This window comes from Scyliorhinus canicula, chromosome 21 (genome assembly GCF_902713615.1).
Source record: "Scyliorhinus canicula chromosome 21, sScyCan1.1, whole genome shotgun sequence".
Lineage (NCBI taxonomy): Eukaryota > Metazoa > Chordata > Chondrichthyes > Carcharhiniformes > Scyliorhinidae > Scyliorhinus > Scyliorhinus canicula.
Genome location: NC_052166.1, coordinates 51,669,909 through 51,690,288, shown reverse-complemented (window position 1 = coordinate 51,690,288; position 20,380 = coordinate 51,669,909). Strand labels below are relative to the sequence as shown.

Below are 20,380 nucleotides of genomic sequence, written 5' to 3'. Positions count from 1 at the left end.
CACATCCCACGAAAGAACTAAAACAACAGATATCGGATGCTTTTGTGAAGAGATTTTTTTTTAAAATCCATAACCGATATACAAGGAAATCAATTTCTCATTAGAAAAATAGAGTGTTTAACCCATCGTTAACCTGATGGCTGAAGATTACTTACATGCTTCCTCTCGGAGGCTCGCAGTGACTTTGCGGAAAAATACAGCAGAAGTGATCCAGAAAGTATGAGCCAGTAACGGGTCCAGGATGACATCTGAAGGGAAATAGGAAGTAAGTGACTTTTCAACATTAAATCAAACTGAGCAACGTTCCGAAATGAATAGTCACCAGGAGCTCGGAGTAACCAGTTATTCAGGCTGCACATCACGGATTTCCACATTTTACACGCGGAATGTTCCACAGAATGCCCATCTTTTATGATGCTATGCTGCAGGTGGAGAATACCTTTCGCTTCCTACGTACTTGCAGCCTCATTATATTTAACTAAGTTTTAGCAAATCACTGCTCCTGATGTTTTCTTCCCATGTGGTTTCTGGAGGTGTTGTCAGCACGTGTGCAGTTTATTCGGCGTAATCAATTAAAAATCAACATGAACAACGGGGTCAGATTTGTTGCCATACAGCGATGTCAAACTTTTCAACCCAATGAGCCAAGCTCTCCAACAGCATGGTTGGGGTTCAAAGTCCCAATGTGGGGCGAGGTCGCTCAAGTAGCTGCAGCGGCTATGGGTGGGGGGGGGGCCTAGAGATGGCTGAAGCACTGAAGAGGTCTGGTCACAGGGCCTCTGGTCTGGCTTGGTGGGTGAAGTATTGGTGGGCTCTCAGGACTGAAGGCTCTGATGGGCTCCAGGAAATGGCGCATTGGTAGGCCTGCAGGCTGTTGGGGAAAGGGGGCGGAGGAGTTGATTGGTGGGTGACATGGTGGGGAGGGGGGGGGGGGGGTTCCTGCACCTCCACTGGACAGAGATCACCGATGGCAAGTTGCGAGGGTAGTTAATCATCCGAGGGTCAACGTAACTAAGTAATTCAATCAATGGCTTTGCTCAATTCGGGGTCTGATATATAACAGAATTCACAGTCATAAATTCTGAATTAAACTTTTCTTCGTATTTTCAGTGCTTTTCGATCGATTCCACTTTGGACTGGTTACAATTTTACATCTGGGCTGATCCATTTATCTCCTATGTGCACGGTAGCACAATGGTTAGCACATTCGCTTCACAGCGGCAGGGTCCCAGGTTCGATTTTTGCATGGGTCACTGTCTGTGCTGAGTCTGCACAGTTCTCCCCGTGTCTGTGTGGCTTCCTCCCGGTGCTCCGGCTTCCCCCCCCCCCCACTAAGTCCTGAAAGATGTGCATGTTCGGTGAATTGGACATTCTGAATTCTCCCTCAGTGGAATGTGGCGACTATGGGATTTTCACAGTGACTTCATTGCAGTGTTAATGTAAGCCTACTTGTGACAATAATAAAGATTATTATTAAGATCATATGGCACAACTGCCCCCCCCCTCCCCCCACCATTCAAAATGCCACAGCGATTCAGGCTGCACAAGCAATATTGTGATGTCTATTTATGGAAAAGTCTTGGATAAAGACACAGCATCATCAAAGATGAAGGATTGACTGCAAATTTGAGATGAAAATCTAAGTAATTTGATAGGTTGTAAGTATTAAACGAGTCAAATGTGAGAAAACATCCATTTTGTGAGTTCTTCCATCATAACCTGGTGTCTCTTGGCCAAACAGCCGCTGCTCCACAGGCCCCCGATACAAAAGAAAAGGCGACAAATGTGCCATGATGGAATTAAATCAAGTAGCTTTGTGTTAAAATACACAATCCCGTGCCACTGTTCTGTTGAGAAACGGCCAATAGGGGGAGCAGTGCAACCTGCAGTTCCTGCAATGTGGTCATTGAGAAAAAAAGGCACCAAAACTAAATGTGAAGCAGCAGCTTTCCACACTTGTGATCAAGTGGTGATGAATTATGCTGTGTTTGTTGTTAGTTTTCTACCTGCGAAGGGATTTGTCTTTTTAGGGCGGATAAGTAGCCTTTTTATTAACTAGTTGGGATTACTCAAATTCACCCCGCTTTGAATTGGTTACAATTTTACATATGGGCTGATCCATGTATCTTCTATGAGCAAGATCATATGGCAAAGCCACAGACCCCCCCCCCCCCCCCCCCCCCCCCCGCCACCCGCCCCATTCAAAATACCCACAGCGATTCAGGCTGCACAAACAATATTGTGATGCCTATTTATGGAAAAGTCTTGGATAAAGACTCAGGAGCATCAAAGACGAGGGATTGACTGCAAACTTGAGATGAAAAGAGAAGTCGTTTGATAGGTTGTGAGTATTTAACGAATCAAATGTGAAAAACATCCATTTTATGCAGTTCTTCTGCCTCTTTGCCAAACAGCCACTGCTCCACAGAACCCCCCTATACAATAAATTCAAAATCCCTCTAAAGCCTCTTCACATTTTACATCAGAAAATTTCTGCACCCCTAGATTCTCAATAATTAATTCTCAGGATGTGGCTATCATTGTCCAGGCCAACGTTTGTTGTCCATGAATGTCCTGTGCTTGATACCACTGGAGTTGTTCTGTTGCGATCCTCCATTAGCACTCAAAGCAGAAGGATTCTTTATCCATGCACCTGTTCCCTTCTCTGAAATGGAGGGTGAAATTCAGCGGGAGTTCAAAAAACCGGTTCCACAACAGCATGAATTTCCCGCGGGGTGGTCCTCTGGTCCCCGTCACGGCAGCTTGGAAAGCCCACTGGAGGCTAATGGGATGCAGGTGGAAGGCCCTGCCCCAGAACACAGCGCTGAGCCTCCAGAAGCAGAATTAATGAGGTCGCGGCCAGAAGATTTGGTGTGGTTTCCCGCCGGCCTCCTCAGCGGGAAACACTCCACGTTCCCGCCCCCGCCGCGGGACTTATTCCCAGGCAGGGGAATTCCGCCCTTAATAACAAAAGGGTGATTGGCTGCAGAAAGATAAGGGACAACCGAAGGCGTGAGTTTCCTCCGGGTGCTCCGGTTTCCTCCCACAGTCCAAAGATGTGCAGGTTAGGTGGATTGGCCATAATAAATTGCTCTTAGTATCCCAAAAGGTTAGATGGGGTCACTGGGTTACAGGGATAGGGTGGCGATGTGGGCTTAAGCTCTTTCCAAGGGCTGGAGCAGACTCGATTGTCTGAATGGCCTCCACATGCACTGTAAATTCTATGATTACTAAAAATACATCTGACTCCGTTTAAGAGACAGTTTGTTGTATCCATTATTTTATTTTATTTGTTTTTAATTTAGTGTATCCAATCATTTTTCCAATTAAGGGGCAATTTAGAGTGGCCAATCCACCTAGCTTGCACATTTTTGGGTTGTGGGGGCAAAACCCACGCAAACACGGGGAGAATGTACAAACACCACACAGACTGTGACCCAGAGCCGAGATCGAACCTGGGACCTCGGCGCCGTGAGGCGGCAGTGCTAACCCACTGCGCCACCGTGCTGCCCGCTGTTGTATCCATTATTTATTTATTTTTAAAAAATTTCGAGTACCCAATTATTTTTTCCAATTAAGGGGCAATTTAGCGTGGCCAATTCACCTAACCTGCACATCTTTTTGGGTTGTGGGGGCGAAACCCACGCAGACACGGGGAGAATGTGCAAACTCCACACGGACAGTGACCCAGGGCCGGGATTCGAACCCGGGTCCTCAGCGCCGTAGGCAGCAATGCTAACCACTGTGCCACCGTGCTGCCCCTATTGTATCCATTATTAACCTCTGCCTTTTGCTTCATTGCTGTGTTTTTTCTTTCTTTTTAAAAAATTTAGAGGAGCCAATTATTTATTTTCAATTAAGGGGCAATTTAGCATGGCCAATCCACCTAACATCTTTGGGTTGTGGGGTGAGACCCACGCAGACACTGGGAGAATGTGCAAACTCCACACAGACGGTGACCCAGGACCAGGATTGTACCCGGGTCCTCAGCGCCACGAGGCAGTACTGCTTAACCACTGTGCCACCGTGCCGCCCCTTATTGCCACGTTTTTAAAAATTATTTTCATTTATTTTTTTTTATTTCCAGGAATTAAGTGCCGGTGGAATATCCTGTGAATGTAAGACTGATGGGAATTCCTGCTTCAGAGCTCGTTTGGTTCAAAGACTTGATACACAGCCTCAGGATGATTAGCCACAAATCACTGCCAAATCAAACAGCTGAACACTTGGATGACCCTGAAAAGAAAAAAAAAAAACCCTGATGAGATAAGTTCCACTTACTGCTGGCTTCCTGCCTTCCTTCAGTAAGGTTTTCCGTCTCAATGGTCCTTCTATGGTGATGGCTCCGGTTGTGCCACTTAAGGGGCAACTGCATGCGTCTGTCGGGCTGACGAGAAAAAGGAACCAGTTAGGCCGATAACCTCTTGCAAACTAGCACTTTATTCTGTACATTTCTATAGAATACTGCTCCCCGTGGGTAGTTATCAGAATTACCTTAAAGATTACAAGTGTCAGTTGTGTGTTTATAAGGATGTAAAGGCTCCAATCACTCGTAAGAGACTGGAGTAGCAGGTGGGTTGATTTATTGAGACAAGGTACTGAGAACCTTTATACAAAGATAGAAGATTTCAGCAGCAGGGCTGTGGGTGCTGTGCTCTGCTCTGCTCACAGTGAAACTGAGACTGGATGTAAATATGTTGGAAGCGGTTCAGAGAAGGTTTGCCAGACTAATACCTAGAATGGGAGGACTGCCTTACGAGGATAGATTGGACCGGCTCGGCTTGTACGGGCTGGAGTTTCGTCAGAGATGCATAAACTGCATAAAATGGATGTCTTTCACATTTGATTCGTTTAATACTCACAACCTAAGGAATGACTTCTTTAGTGAGAGGTGACACGGTTGAAACAAATAAGATCCTGAGGGGTCTTTACAGGGTGGACGTGGAGAGGATGTTTCTTCTTGCGGGGGAATCACTGTTTAAAAATGAGTCGCCCATTTAAAATGGAGATGGGGAGAGATGTTTTCACTCAAAGGGGGTGAGTCTTTGGAAATCTCTTCCTAAAAGGCCATGGAAGAAGTCTTTGAATATCTTCAAGATAGAGGTGGATAGATTCTTGGCAATCGGGGTAGATGGAGTGCAGGTTTCAAATTGCCATCATATCAGCTGTGATCTTAAAGGGCAGGGCAGGCTCCGGGGGGGGGGGGCTGAATGGCCTACTCCTGCTCCTTGTTCATATATTTGTATCATGTGATGTACCTCCCTTCTGGTGATGGCACGCTGCTGTCCCTTAAACGCACAGTACAGCACAAGTTAAGTGCAGAGTATAATGTAGAACTTAATACGTGTCAGCAAAAACTTCAAAAATACTGAAGCAAAAAAATAAATTGTTGCCGTTTTCTGATTTTAGGAACTATCTGTTGTTGGACAGGATCACATCTGGCTCTGAAGAAGTCACATTGAAACATTAAATCTGTTCCTCTCTCCACAGACTCGGCCAGTCCTGCTGAGTTTTTCCAGCATTTTCTGTTTTTGTTTCAGATTTGCATCATCTGCAGTATTTTTCTTTTGCAATAATTACTATGGCCTGCAGTCAAAGAAAGATAAATAAGTGCTGTACATTCTAGCACGGTGACTGAACAAGGGGGTTAAGTATGAGAATGTCCTGTGTTGTGGGTCTGTACATTATGTCAATAACTCAATTCCAGCACAACTCAACCATTAAACAAGGGTGGTTTCTAGTTTCCACTTGTGGGGAGAAGTATAACTCGTGGCCATGAATATATGTATGATGAATGTAAGAAATTGGTATATATATTGCATTTTATATTTGTGGCAATAATGCTATTAAAAGCATGGGTTAAGGTATATATGTGTTGCAGTAACATATTAAATAATCCAGCTTAAGGTATCCAATCTATACGTCTGCTACTCTTGTAAATAAGAGGTTGTAAAATGTGAGATCATGATTGATTCTAACCATTTACATGTTTGCAAAGAAATGCCTAATGGAACTTTGTTATGATTGCTGGAGACTCTGAGGAGAGTAAATAATTTGAGACACTTATTTTACAATTAGATGAGCCGGTCATGGGATATCGGAGTGGGATAGAGATTATGTAATTAATAGGAGGAGCCAGGGCTGTAGCAAGAAGTTTAGCTGTGGGATTTTTTAGTCTGACAAGGACAGCAGGATTACAGGTTGTTCTTGAAAGTGTATCTCTCTCCTTTTCTGAAAAGGAAATCTCTACACATATTGTAACTATATTTACAAGTGGCGTTTGACCTATAAGGGCTTTGCTTAACTGGAGAAGGCATTAATTAGTAGTTAAAGTGTTACCTTTTATTTAAAAGAAGTATTCAACTGTTAATTATGGAGCTATTTTTCACCACATGCTAATGTGGTATTACTATATTCATAATGAAGTTTGTTTTAACATTTAAAAATCCCTATTTGTCAGTGGAGCCATGTATCCTTTCCTCTCAGGGTTTCCCATCTCGTTTCCTGATACAAATAAGGGTCTGGTCCGGTACTGTAATATAAGATAGTCTACCAAGAAATTCCATAGTGAATTCTGAAGAAGCTTTTTTCCCCAAGGAGTGGTGAGAATATGGAACGTCGACCAGTGAGAGTGGAGTAGGATACATTGATTTAAGCAGAGGCTAGATAAGCATTTGAGGGAGAGGGGAATGGAGAGTAACAATGATAGATTTAGATGAGGAAAGGTGAGCGGAGCATAAATGGCTGCATGGACTGGTTGGGTTGAATGGTCTATTTTTGTGCCATATATCCGACATGAAGTTAGAAGGATCTTTTGTGACCTGTCACTCTGCTTTCTTGTGAGTCACCCAGGCAAGGGTGCCATTCCGAGGATTACGAGCCATGGCAAACAGTGGAACCAGCAAATGTTTGCTGGTGAATGCAGAAGACCTCAAAGAGGGACAACAGCTGCTTTCAGGTGAAGGATTCTTCAGAGGAGGACTTGTCCTTCCTTTAGGCATGCATGAGGAAGGCAAAGGGAAACCACCTCATGTATTTTTTCCCTAGTCATATTGCTCATATTTCATCAAAATAGGATGTTCTTTTGATTAACAGAAGAAGAAAATACTTGACCACAAGGCATCGAGAAATGAGCAAGAACCTGACCTTGGGAAGATCACCACTACTGCTATATCCTACATAATTCTATGCTCTAAATTCGTAAAGGAGTTCAACAAAATGTGTAACTATAAGGAGATGGTGTGGCTGGCTGAATAATGAAAGAGAGGACATTTTCTTGGGAAGGTTCTGGAGTGTTGTGATGACACAATGAATGAAACACTAAATGTTTTGTTTTCCACAATACAAGCCAGATATCGAAGATGTTTTTCCAAAGTTTTAGTTAGATATGCAATAATCCCAAATGGTTTTTCCGCACTACAGTGATAGACATTGTGATCAGCTTAGGTTTCCTAATGGCTGTTCTTCAATTGGAAGCTTGAAGTTCTCTTTTGTTTGTGCATACTTGATGGTCAACATAATTGGAAGTTTGAAGAACTCTTTATTTATGTTTGGAAACCATTTTAAGTGACCTAAAGCACACTCTTTCAACAAGATGGATTGAGAGCAAATCCAACCATTATACAAAATGTGTATACTATTGAGTTATGGTGTACCAGAATATCAAAATAAATATACAACAGATTCAACTGCCAGATTTTCCACAACTTGTTAAATGCCTGTGTGTTTTGGTAAGTCACAGTATTTCACTGCTGACCCATTGGTTGATTATTTGTAGTGTGAAGACTTAATGCTAAGTATACAAATAGTCCACAGCAACAGTGGTGCAAGAGCACATGACAACAGCGTGTGCTGAAGGATAGTTTTCTGTGAATAATGAATCCCAGTTTTGTACTGTACACAGTGGCATAGTGGTTAGCACCGCTGCCCACATGACGTTTGCACCCACAAGTCAATGGAGGGGACGAAAGAGGAGTAACAGTGAAGGCTTTGTTGAAGAAAAATGATGATATAAACTTAGTGCCATTGAGCTACCGTTCCACACTACTCCAGAATGGTTTGGCTCAGTCGGAATGTCTGATGGGATGACAGCTACAGACTCAACTTCCTGTTCGTCCACGCACACTTCTGCCTTGTCTCAAGGCAGCTGATATAGAAAGTAAAGGTGATGGAGGATCAACATCATAAAATGCAGGAATCACCAGAACTCTAGCCAGGGGAATCTGTATGGATTGATGACAAGAATCGCAAAGGCCTAATTTTGAAATAAAAAAACAAATCCCTGATCTTATCTTGCCGAGATTGAAATTGGACCAGTGAGAAGCAACTGAAGTCATGGAGGTCTACAAAACAGAGAGGCCCTTCGACCCATTACGTTTGTTCAAGTCAAAAACAACCACCTACCTTTTCTAATCTCATTTTCCAGCATTTGGCCCATGCCCTTGTGATCGCAAGTGCACATCTAAATGCTTCAGAAATGTTCCGAGGGTCTCTGCCTCCACCACCCTTTCAGACAGTGGGTTCCAGACTCCCACCACCCTCTGCTTGAAAAAGCTTTCCCTTATATCCTCTCTAAATCTCCTGCCCCTTACCTTAAATCTATGTCCCCTGGTGATTGATCCCTCCACCAAGGGGAAATGTTTCTTCCTGCCTACTCTATCTACTCTATATAATTTTATACATCCCAATCATGTTACCCCAAACTCCTCTGCTCCAAGGAAAACAAGCCAGTCTGTCCAATCTCTCTTCATATTTAAAACTCTCCAGCTCAGCTAACATCCTGGTAAATCTACTTTACACCATTTCCACTGTTATCACATCCCTCCTATAATGTGGATTCCAGAACTACTTACAACACTTTAGCTGTGGCCTAACCAACGTTTTATACAGTTCCAGCGTAACCTCCCTGCTCTTAAACTCTATGCCTCGTTCAATAAAGAGAAGTGTACCACATGCCTTCTTAACCACATCTACTGTCCTTAAGGGACCAGCGTACATGCACACCAAGGTCCCTCTGATCCTCGATGCTTCCCAGGGTCCTGCTGTTAATCATGTATTCCCTTGCCTTGTACGAAGTGTATCACCTCCCACTTAGCTGGGTTGAATTCCATTTGCCACTGGTCAGCCCATCTGACCAGCCTGTCTATATCCTCCTGTAATTTAAGGCTATCCTCACTGTCCCACCAATTTTCATATCATCTGCAAACTGACTGTTCAACCCTCCTACTTTCAAGTTTAAATAATTTATATAAACCACAAACAGCAAGGACCCCAAAACTGCTCCCTGCAGGACCCCACTATTCTGATTAAGATTTCAGTTTTCTCTTTTTTTTTTGCTTGCAGTCAGCAGCACACCTACCCTCGGCACGTCTGTTGTCTCTTTTCTTGCCCCATCACCATTCCGTTTGGTCTGTCATTCAAACTCTCCTGATTTTCACCCTATCACAGACCTTACTTTTTGCCCTTTCTCAACACCTATTAAATCTCTACCTTTTCCCAGTACCGACCAAAGGTCACAGGCCCGACACGGTAACCCTGTTTCTCACTTTACAGATACGGCCAGACCTGCTGAGCATTTCCAGCATTTTTTGTCTTAATTTCCGAGTGTTGAGATAATCTGTGCCGGAACCATTGGCCAAGCTCCATGGTCAAGCCCGTATGGGGCCCCAAACAGAACAAAATAGTAGCAGCACCTTTGCAACACCTTTCCACACAATATTGGGCCACATCACGGTAGCACAGAGGTCAGCACTGTTGCCTCACAGCGCCAGGGTCCCAGGTTTGACTCCCGGCTTGGGTCACTGTCTATGTGGAGTCTGCACGTTCTCTCCGTGTCTGCATGCGTTTCCTCCGGGCGCTCCGGTTTCCTCCCACAAGTCCCGAAAGACATAATGTTAGGTAAATTGCACATTCTGAATTCTCCCTCAGTGTACCCGAACAGGTGCCGGAGTGTGGCGACTAGGGGCTTTTCACAGTAAATTCATTGCCGTGTTAATGTAAGCCTACTTGTGACAATAATAAAGATTATTGACTTATTTATATTAGATCTTGTGCTCACAAAATAGAACCTACGTTCTGTACGTTTCCCTCACACATTTAATGTGCCAACTTTCCTCATGTCGGTAATCTCATCTTTAGTCTGTTACAGGAAAACATGACGGCAATTAACACAGGCTAGTCTGCCAAATAAATAACTGCATGAAAAAGAAAAACCTCCATCGCTGACCCAAATCTGCTGGAAGGGGCTGGTTTAGCACAGTGGGCTAAATAGCTGGCTTGTAATGCAGAACAATGCCAGCAGCGTGGGTTCAATTCCCGTACCAGCCTCCCCGAACAGGCGCCAGAATGTGGGGACCAGGGGGCTTTTCACAATAACTTCATTGAAGCCTACTTGTGACAATAAGCGATTATTATTATTAAAAAGGTTCTGGGAAATATGCTACTACTGATCTGTTTCAAACTGTATATTTGTTCCCCATTCTTGGCCACAATCTGGGCCTTTGGTCTGTAGTTTACTTGATTGACAAAATTGGCTTTGATTCCAATTGAGTTAGAAGGTTTCAGTGATGCTAATGCAGTCTATCATTTAGCTTGTGACCTAACCACTTACACTAGGTTTGGATTCTACTTAACCTCTGCTACTCTACAGGGAATCATTCTGTTCAATTTGAGTAGTACGTAGAAACCTACAATTCTCTACAAGAATGGGAGGGGGGGGTGGCTTCATTTCTGCTGAGCTTTGCTGGAATTTGATCAAACGCCGAGTGGCTGAAAAAGCAGGAAATGCCTTTTCTTCTTGAGAGAGCGCCAAAATGTACCCCTCTCAGATATGACCCCACAGCCATACTTGTTGTCTCAGTTAGCATTACCAAACCAGCGAAGCTACAAAAACACCATGAGCAGTGCTTTGTGGGGGACCTACAAGGAAGGATTCATTCTTTAAGACAGCTGCTCTGAAATTGTTAATAAGTTCCATCAGGAATCTGGACGTCAATCTGGTCCCTTGCTATTTACATGGCTTTTGAAGCTCAAAATCAGGGCGTTCTGCCTACCATGTTCACTCGTGTTTAAGCTCCAAACAAGTTCCCTTCCATCCGTCTTCATCCCATCAACATATCCATTTATCCCTTTCTGCCTCATACATTTACCTACAGCCCTTTAAGTGCATCCGTGCTTCACCTCAGTCGCTCTTTGTGGTCGAGTTCCACATTCGAACCACTCTATGCTTACAGACGTTTCTCTGAAGTTTCCTATTGGATTTATCAGTGATTATCTTATACATACGCCGACAAGTCCAGGTCTCCCCCAAGTGTAAACTATATTCTCATTGCTTACCCATATAAAGCCTTTCATAATCGAAAAGACGTCCTCCCACAGTCCAAAGATGTGCGGGTTAGGTGGATTGGCCATGCTAAATTGCCCGTAGTGTCCTAAAAAGTAAGGTTAAGGGGGGGGTTGTTGGGTTGCGGGTATAGGGTGGATACGTGGGTTTGAGTAGGGTGATCATGGCTCGGCACAACATCGAGGGCCGAAGGGCCTGTTCTGTGCTGTACTGTTCTATGTTCTATGTTCTAGCTCTTAACAACGGTCTTAGAAAGCTCATCTCTTCCCATCTCTGTGACCTCCGTGAGCCCTTCCACCTTTCCAGACATTTGTATTCCCCTTACTCTGATCTCTGACGTACTCCTCACTCCCTTCAGCTCCACCACTGGCAACCAATATCTTCTCTCGGGTTGAAGTTAGGGTTGCAGCTCTGGAGCTCTATCCTCGCTCGCATCCTTTAGGAGGATCCTGAAAGCCAAACACTCTGATCAAACCTTCAGCTAGAACATAGAATATACAGTGCAGAAGGAGGCCATTCGGCCCATCGAGTCTGCACCGACCCTCTTAAGCCCTCACTTCCACTCGATCCCCGTTACCCAATGACCCCTTCTAACCTTTTTTTGGTCACTAAGGGCAATTTATCATGGCCAATCCACCTAACCTGCACGTCTTTGGACTGTGGGAGGAAACCGGAGCACCCGGAGGAAACCCACGCAGACACTGGGAGAATGTGCAGACTCCACACAGACAGTGACCCAGCGGGGAATCGAACCTGGGATCCAGGTTCTGTGAAGCCACAGTACTAGCCACTTGTGCTACCCTGCTACCTGTCCTAATTTCTCCTCCTTTGGCTCAGTGTCAGGATTAATCTGATAAATGCTGAGGTGTGTTGGGATATTTTACAACATCATATAGATGTTGCTGGTTGTTGAATCAGCATCTCTACTCCAGCCCCTCCCAAAAAAAGGCCACATGGTTTATGAATTGAAACAATGCAGCTGTACAGTCAGCGACGTGAGGTTTTCCTAATTGTGTATGATAGTGGCCTCTTTGAACTATAGAATTCCCACAGTGCAGAAGGAGGCCATTTGGACCGTTGAGTCAGCACTGATCCTCTGGAAGAGCAGTCTACACAGGTCCATTCCTCCGCCCTGTCCCCGTTACCCCATAACCCCACCCTAACCTGCAAGTCTTTGGACACTAAGGGCAACTTAGCATGGCCAATCCACCTAACCTGCACATCTGTGGGTGGAAACAGGAGCATCTGGAGGAAAACCACGCAGACACAGGGGAAAAGTGCAAACTCCAGAAGAACAGTCACCCAATGCCGGAATTGAACCCCATGGCCCTGGCGCAGTGAGGCAGCTGTGCTAACCACGATGCCGCCCCTTAGTGCAAAATAAAACAGAAGGTCAAAATATCTGAAGTAAATGGACACAGAAGCACAGGAGCGTTGAATGTGATGCGCAATAAATTGTTTAATGCAGAGGTCCTGAATCTCTGGGAGGCCAGTAGCGCACTCCTGATGACCAATTCTTCTGGGAGTGCAGCCAGGCTTTGGCCCACTGTTTGAATTTCTTTCAGGACCTGTTTGGAACCAAAGTCTATCTATCCCACTTGAGACCCAAGACATTGGAGAGCGGGCAGTCAGCGGAGAAAGCTGGATGGCCAGGACTTGCATCAAAATCGACTGGCATCTCCAGAGTGTCCAATCAGGTCAGGCGTAGTCGTCACTTGACAACTACTCTGCTGTGTAGTTATGTTGTTGGGACAGGGCCAGGGATTTTCAGGTCCAATATTTAGTGTGCAAATGATGGAAGCATACATCTCAGGAAGGATGAATCATCATCTGGTTTTCAGTCCTCTTTCACAAAAGGTCACTCGCCATTTCATCCTGCTTTGCTAACAATTTCAAATAAACAGTGGGAAATGGTTGCCACAGCAACATTAAAAATACTCGTCGATCTTAGCAGTAGCGAGCAGAGGTTTGCTTGTCACTTTGCGCCACTTATCTTGAGCCAACACACTCTTGCGGTGTGGACAGCATTAAGCTCAGGGAACGTGCTGGAACATGAGACAGTTCGGTCAATGCTGGCAAGCTACGCTGTTGGGGGTCAGTTAACGGTTGCTGAATCAGTCTCAGCCCAAACCTTGAAAGGTCCATCAAACTGCCCCTGAATTCGGCACAAAGTCGAGAATCTCACTGGCAAACTGCAGGAAGGCCAGTGAGAGAAATGGGGAAATAGTCACGCAGCGTTGAAATGGAGGCACATTTTTGGGTCAGCGTAGAGGGAGCTCTGATCTAGCTGGTGTGCTGCATTGATACTATCACAAGAGTGCTTCAATTGAAAATGCTCCATTTCTCAGCATCAACATTCTTTACCATAAGAAAAAAACTTGCATTGACATGGCACCTTTTACAATCTCTAAGTGCTTTACAGCCAATAAAGTTGGAGTTTTGTAATGCAATACATCAAACAGCTTTCGCACAGCAAGCTCCCACTAATAGCACTATGGCAATAACCAGTTAATTCACAGTAGCACAGTGGTTAGCACTGTCACTTCACAGCGCCAGGGTCCCAGGTTCGATTCCCGGCTTGAGTCACTATCTGTGCAGAGTCTGCACGTTCTCCCCGTATCTGCGTGGGTTTCCTCCGGGTGCTCCAGTTTCCTCCCACAGGTCCCGAAAGACGAGATATGCTGTTAGGTAATTTGGACATTCTGAATTCTCCGTGTGTACACAAACAGGCGCCGGAATGTGATGACTAGGGGCTTTTCATAGTAACTTCATTGCAGTGTTAATGTAAGCCAACTGTGACAATAAAGATCATTATTAATTAATTTGGTTTGTAATGGTGTTTAAATATTGGCCATGACACCTCATCTTTGAAAACGCGCCGTGGGATCATATATCGCGCAGGTGGGATCCGGGTTTAATGCCTCATCCAAAAAGGGAAGCAAAAAGGTCGCTTAGAAAACTGCTTCCAAATGGCTCACAGAAAAGGAGCTGAAACTGGGTTCCCAAATGACACAAGTGAAATATTTTCCATATTCCGCAAACTAATGGAACCACACGTGCTGTAGGCACAGTCCCGCAGTGGAGTTCCCCTACGAGCTGCTGGTTAACAGTGAAGTGTTCACCCATTCAACAGAAAATCAGACGACATCTTGAATACATTTAGTGCATAATTGTTCCCACTGCTAGCATAAATAAACTTTGGTTGCGTTAATCGACTGGTTTAGGTCACTTATATCAGGGATTATCATTTCAAGACAGGCACAATAAACAAAAGTGTGGTTTCTTGAAGATATGCTTTTGCAATGCTTTTGCAGTGTTGGCAGAGAAATGTTGATGTAAATAGCAACACTGTTTGGCGTGTAAGTAAGGTAATTAATGTGACTCAGGGTTACAGCAGCAAAGCTCTGTTAACCATTGCACACGACGAATCCTAGATCAGGTTGAGCTTCATTTCCACTGTCTTTAGCTCAGTTGGCTGGGCAGCTGGTTTGTGATGCAGAGCGAGGCCAATAGCGTAGGGTTCAATTCCCGTACTAGCTGAGGTTATTCATGAAGGCCCCACCCTGCCTTCTCAACTTCGCCCCTAGCCTGAGGTGTGGTGATCCCGCCGGCGCCGGCCTAGCCCCTGAAGGAGCGGAGGATTCCGCACCTTCCGGGCGGCCCGACGCCGGAATGGCTCAGGCCACTCATCGGTGCCGGCACGGCCCATCCCGCCGGATAGCGGAGAATCCCGGCCAGGGTTCATGACTGAGGGCTGGAGAATTGCCTTTGTTCCGGGAGGATGCAAGGATAAACCCAGCAACTACAGACCAATCAGTTTCACCTTGCTGGTGGGAAAGATTTTAGAAATGATGTCTCAGAACAAAGTCGACCATTACTTTGACATATGCGGATTAATTAAAGAAAGGACAAATTGTGTTTTAACAAATTTGATTGAGATTTTTAATGAAGTAACAGTGGGTAGATCAGGGTCATGCGGTTGATGCGGTGTACACGGACTACAAAACAGCATTTGATAAAGTGCCACATAACAGGCTTGTGACTAAAGTTAAAGCCCATGGAATGAATGGGTTCATGGAGAGGCTGGTGGAACGAATAAACACATAGTGGATGACATGCAATGCAGAAAAATGTAATTTTTTTTGACCAGAAGAATAAGGAGAGGACATTTAAAATAAAGTGTTCAATTGTCAACGGGGCGCAGGAACAGAGAGACCTGGGGAGAGGTGTACCTAAGAAGTTGAAGATGGCGGGGCAGGTTGAGATAGCGATTAATAAGGTGTATAGGATCCTGGGCTTTTATAAATGGTAGTAGGGTATAAACGCAAGAAGTTATGGGGAACCTTTATAAACCATTGGTTCGGACTCAACATAAAAGTATTGAATTGAGATTTTCGTAAGGAATTAGTTAATTATCTGAAGAGAAACAATTTGCAGAGCTCCAGGGAAAAAACTGGAGAGTCGTATTAATGGAACGGCTCTTGCAAAGAGCTGAAACACATAAGGCCCATGGGGAGAATGGTAGCACAATGGTTCACATTGCTGCCTAGCAGCGCCAGGGACCCGGGCGCGATTCTGACCTCGGGTGACTGTGTAGAGTTTGCACTTTCTCCTCGTGACTGCATGGGTTTCCTTTGGGTGCTCCGGTTTCCTCCCACAGTCCAAAGATGTGAAGGTTAGGTGGATTGGCCATGCTAAAACATGCCCCTTAGTGTCCAACGGTTGGGTTAAGAACAAAGGACAAAGAAAAGTACAGCATAGGAACAGGCCCTTCGGCCCTCCAAGCCTGGGCCCATCTTGCTGCCCATCTAACCTAAAACCTTCTACACTTCCAGGGACCGTATTCCTCTATTCCTATCCTGTTGATGTATTTGTCAAGAAACCACTTAAACATCACGATCGTCCCTGCTTTCATCACCTCCTCCGGCAGCGAGTTCCAGGCACCCGCTACCCTCTGTGTAAAAAATTTGCCTCGTACATCTCCTCTAAACCTTGCACCTTGCACCTTAAACCTACGCCCCCGAGTAATTGACCCCTCTACCCTGGGAAAAAGTCTCTGACTATCCACTCTGTCTATGCCCCTCATAATTTTGTAGACCTCTATCAGGTCGCCCCATAACCTCCGTCGTTCCAGTGATAACAAACTGAGTTTATTAAACCGCTCCTCATAGCTAATGCCCTCCATACCAGGCAACATCCTGGTAAATCTCTTCTGCACCCTCTCTAAGGTCTCCACATCCTTCTGGTAGTGTGGCGACCAGAATTGAACACTATACTCCAAGTGTGGCCTAACTAAGGTTCTATGCAGCTGCAACATGACTTGCCAATTTTTATACTCAATTCTCAGGCCAATGAAGGCAAGCATGCCGTATGCCTTCGTGACTACCTTCTCCACCTGTGTTGCCCCTGTGGCCTGGACACCTAGATCTCTCTGACTGTCAATACTCTTGAGGGTTCTACCATTCACTGTATATTCCCTACCTGCATTAGACCTTCCAAAATGCATTACCTCACATTTGTCCAGATTAAACTCCATTTGCCATCTCTCTGCCCAAGTCTCCAAATGATCTATATCCTGTTGTATCCTCTGACAGTCCTCATTGCTATCCGCAATTCCACCAAACTTTGTGTCGTCCGCAAACTTACTAATCAGACCAGTTATATTTTCCTCCAAATTATTTATATATACTACGAATAGCAAAGGTCCCAACACTGATCCCTGTGGAACACCACTTGTCACAGCCCTCCAATCAGAAAAGCACCCTTCCATTGATACTCTCTGCCTTCTATGACCTAGCCAGTTCTGTATCCATCTTGCCAGCTCATCTCAAATCCTGTATGACTTCACCTTTTGTACCAGTCTGCCATGAGGGGCCTTGTCAAACGCCTTACTGAAGGGCTGGGTGGAGTAATGGGGATGAGGTGGTGGATTGGGCCCAGGAATGGTGGTCCTTTGAAGGATTGGTGCAGACTCGATGGGTCGAATGGCCTCCTTCTGCACTGTAGGGATTCTATGATATGATAGACCTCCGACTGTGCTGTGATATTTGTGAATAGCTGCCTGTAGTGATGTAGCTGTCATGAATAGTGCAGTGAGAATTATTTTAAAGCTGTCTCCTAACCCACCTCCACCTTGTAGCAAAAAAAAATCCCCTTATATTGATTAATTAACCAAGAATGATTTACTGTTGGAGATTTTTTTAACACATGTACAAGCGGCATCTCTTCAGCTGAAAGATAAGACGCAGTTTAATTTTGTGCAACAAATCCAAGTACATAGGACACTGGTAGGAAATTAATTTCATGGTGTTATTTTGCAAGCAGCAAGTTAAACTGGTGTAATTGAATTTGTTGTTGCTGATAGAACATAGAACATAGAACAGTACAGCACAGAACAGGCCCTTCGGCCCTCGATGTTGTGCCGAGCAATGATCACCCTACTCAAACCCACGTATCCACACTATACCCGTAACCCAACAACCCCCCCCCCCCCCCCCCCCCTAACCTTACTTTTTAGGACACTACGGGCAATTTAGCATGGCCAATCCACCTAACCCGCACATCTTTGGACTGTGGGAGGAAACCGGAGCACCCGGAGGAAACCCACGCACACACGGGGAGGACGTGCAGACTCCACACATACTGAGTCTGTACTGCAGACGATGTGCAAGGGAAATTAAAAGAATCTCGGGCTTTATGCATATCATGTAAACTACTGCAGGGTTAGAACTGTAAATGTTTCAGCCAAGGAATGGGATCAGGAAGTTGCACAGAGCAGAAAATTCTGGCAGGTTCTGGTTTGAACCGAGCAGCTGATTTCAGTCAGAGCAGAAACCAGGTAATGCTGGAAATGTCCTGAACACTGGGATAGGGCAGAGAAAACACAGTCAAATTCTGGTTCCAATCCAAGTATCCCTGGGCATGAAACGGAGGTGGAAATTTGATCGGGTAGAACAATGACGCGTCTTGCCAATAAACAGCCAGTTGAAAGGGACGGCACGGCGGCATAGTGGTTAGCACTCCTGCCTCTCAATGCCGAGGACCTGGGTTCGATTCTGGCCTCGGGTCACTGTCCGTGTGGAGTTTGTACATTCTCCCCGTGTCTAGTGTGGGTTTCATCCTCACAACCCAAAGATGTGCAGCGTCATAGATTGGCCTTGCTAAATTGCCCCTTAATTGAAAAAAAAATGAATTGGGTACTCTAAATTTATATTTAAAAAAACAGCCAGTTGATAGTTTGTACATGATCTAAGACATGGAAGACCAGGCCTTTTGCAGAAGGTACCGGAAAATGCCTGCTACTTGTGTCACCATCACATTGTGTGCTTGTGGAAAGATCTGTAATGGTTGGGCGGCATGGTGGCACAATGGTTAGCACTGCTGCCTTACAGGGACCCCGGGTTCAATTCTGGCCTTGGGTGACTGTGTTTGCACTTTCTCCCCATGTCTGCGTGGGTTTCCTCCGGGTGCTCCGGTTTTCTCCCATAGTCCAAAGCAGTTTAGGTGGATTGACCCTTTGTGTCCAAAAGATTAGGTGGGGTTACTGGGTTCATGGGGGTAGGGTGGAGGCGTGGGCTTAAGTAGGGTGCTCTTAGAATACAGGCGAAAGACGGGAGGAACGGCTGAAGCGGAGGTGAGCGCGAGACGACAACGGCAACGAGATCCATCCAGGAGAAGCAAGTGACAACACCAACACCAGACCCATTCGAGTATTGCCCTCTGAAATTGTTTCTCCGGCACCCAAATGTATATCTACCTCCCCAGTCTCTCTCCCGCCTCCCCCCCCCCCCCCCCCCTCCAACCCCCCAACACAGAAACAGTTGCCTACTTATGTGTTGTAAATAATTTTGCCAGTTGCACAGAGTTGCTGCTGTTGAGCTGGTGCACAATACCCGACCAGTTATTGTATTGCATTTTTTATTATTACTTTTCTTTTGGTATGTTTGTGTGTGCCCTTCTCTTCTATATATATATTTCTTATTCTGTGTACTTAACGGTAAATATACTTTGTTCAAAAACCCAATAAAAAACATTCATAGAAAAAGTAGGGCCGGTGCAGACTCGATGGGCCGAATGGCCTCCTTCTGCACTGTAAATTCTATGATTCTAATCCTCTTGGATCCGATCAATGGTTGCTATTTGTTTTTTTTAAATGAGGAACCTTTGAAACTATTTTGTAAAGTCTGTTATATTCTTCGCTGAACCGCATTTCCTGGAGACCAAGGTCAATTATGAAGTGAAAACTGTTTATCTCTTAAGTGTGATGATTCTTCCGCCAGTAGCACATCATATTTAACCCACTTTGCTTTCTTTCTTACTTCTCAATCAGCACCAAATGGATGATTAGTTATTATATAACACCATGCCCAGAAAAGCCAATCTAATTTAAAGGATTTTTTTATTTTTGAATTTTCAGTATTGAAGGTAAACCTTTTTATGCAAATATTCTATCCCAGGGTGTTATATAACAGCAATAATGAATGGCATAAAAAGGCGGTGAGCCTAGTGTATAAAGTTTGGATGGAATGATACAAAAGGCATTGCGGCTTTAGCACACCTCCACATTCATGATTGCTATCATCCTAACACAACAGAAGGCTACATGTACAGATGTGTGGCTCACAGTAAGAAACAACACACAAATGAGTTGTCAAGAATATAGAAGCTAAGAGCATTTGTCTCAAATAATATATACTGTATGTGGAGTTTCCAAGTAACGAGTAACAATTCCACTAGCGTCAACCTAGAAGAAATGTATGAACATGTTTCAAATTTGAAAGGCCATTAGTGGCTGTTTGGTACAAAATCTGACCAATTTCGGACCACAAACCCTCAATTAAGTTCCAACAGTATATATTATAAATAATAACAGACATCAGTGGCTGACCTCAATGTCACTAAGTAATTGGACACTAACTGGCCTTTACAAACCACTTGGTTTTCTCTTGTACGTTTATAACATCATTTGACCCCCTTCAGATTATTGCCCTGGGATCAGTCCCACATGTCCATTATTCAGCACCTGACTATACTTTGGGT

At 44.7% G+C, this 20,380-nt stretch overlaps 1 protein-coding gene across 4 annotated transcripts in view; it reads right to left on the bottom strand.

Annotated features, from left to right (window-relative positions):
• Positions 1-20,380, bottom strand: part of ralgps1 (Ral GEF with PH domain and SH3 binding motif 1) — a 723,987-nt gene that overhangs the window by 27,029 nt on the left and 676,578 nt on the right. For all 4 annotated transcript variants that reach the window (XM_038781972.1, XM_038781971.1, XM_038781976.1 and 1 more), the window contains 2 exons: positions 4,282-4,387; positions 156-248 (listed from right to left, as the gene is read on the bottom strand). In XM_038781972.1, the coding sequence (XP_038637900.1) occupies positions 156-248; positions 4,282-4,387 (199 nt within the window). The remainder of the gene's footprint in view (positions 1-155; positions 249-4,281; positions 4,388-20,380) is intronic.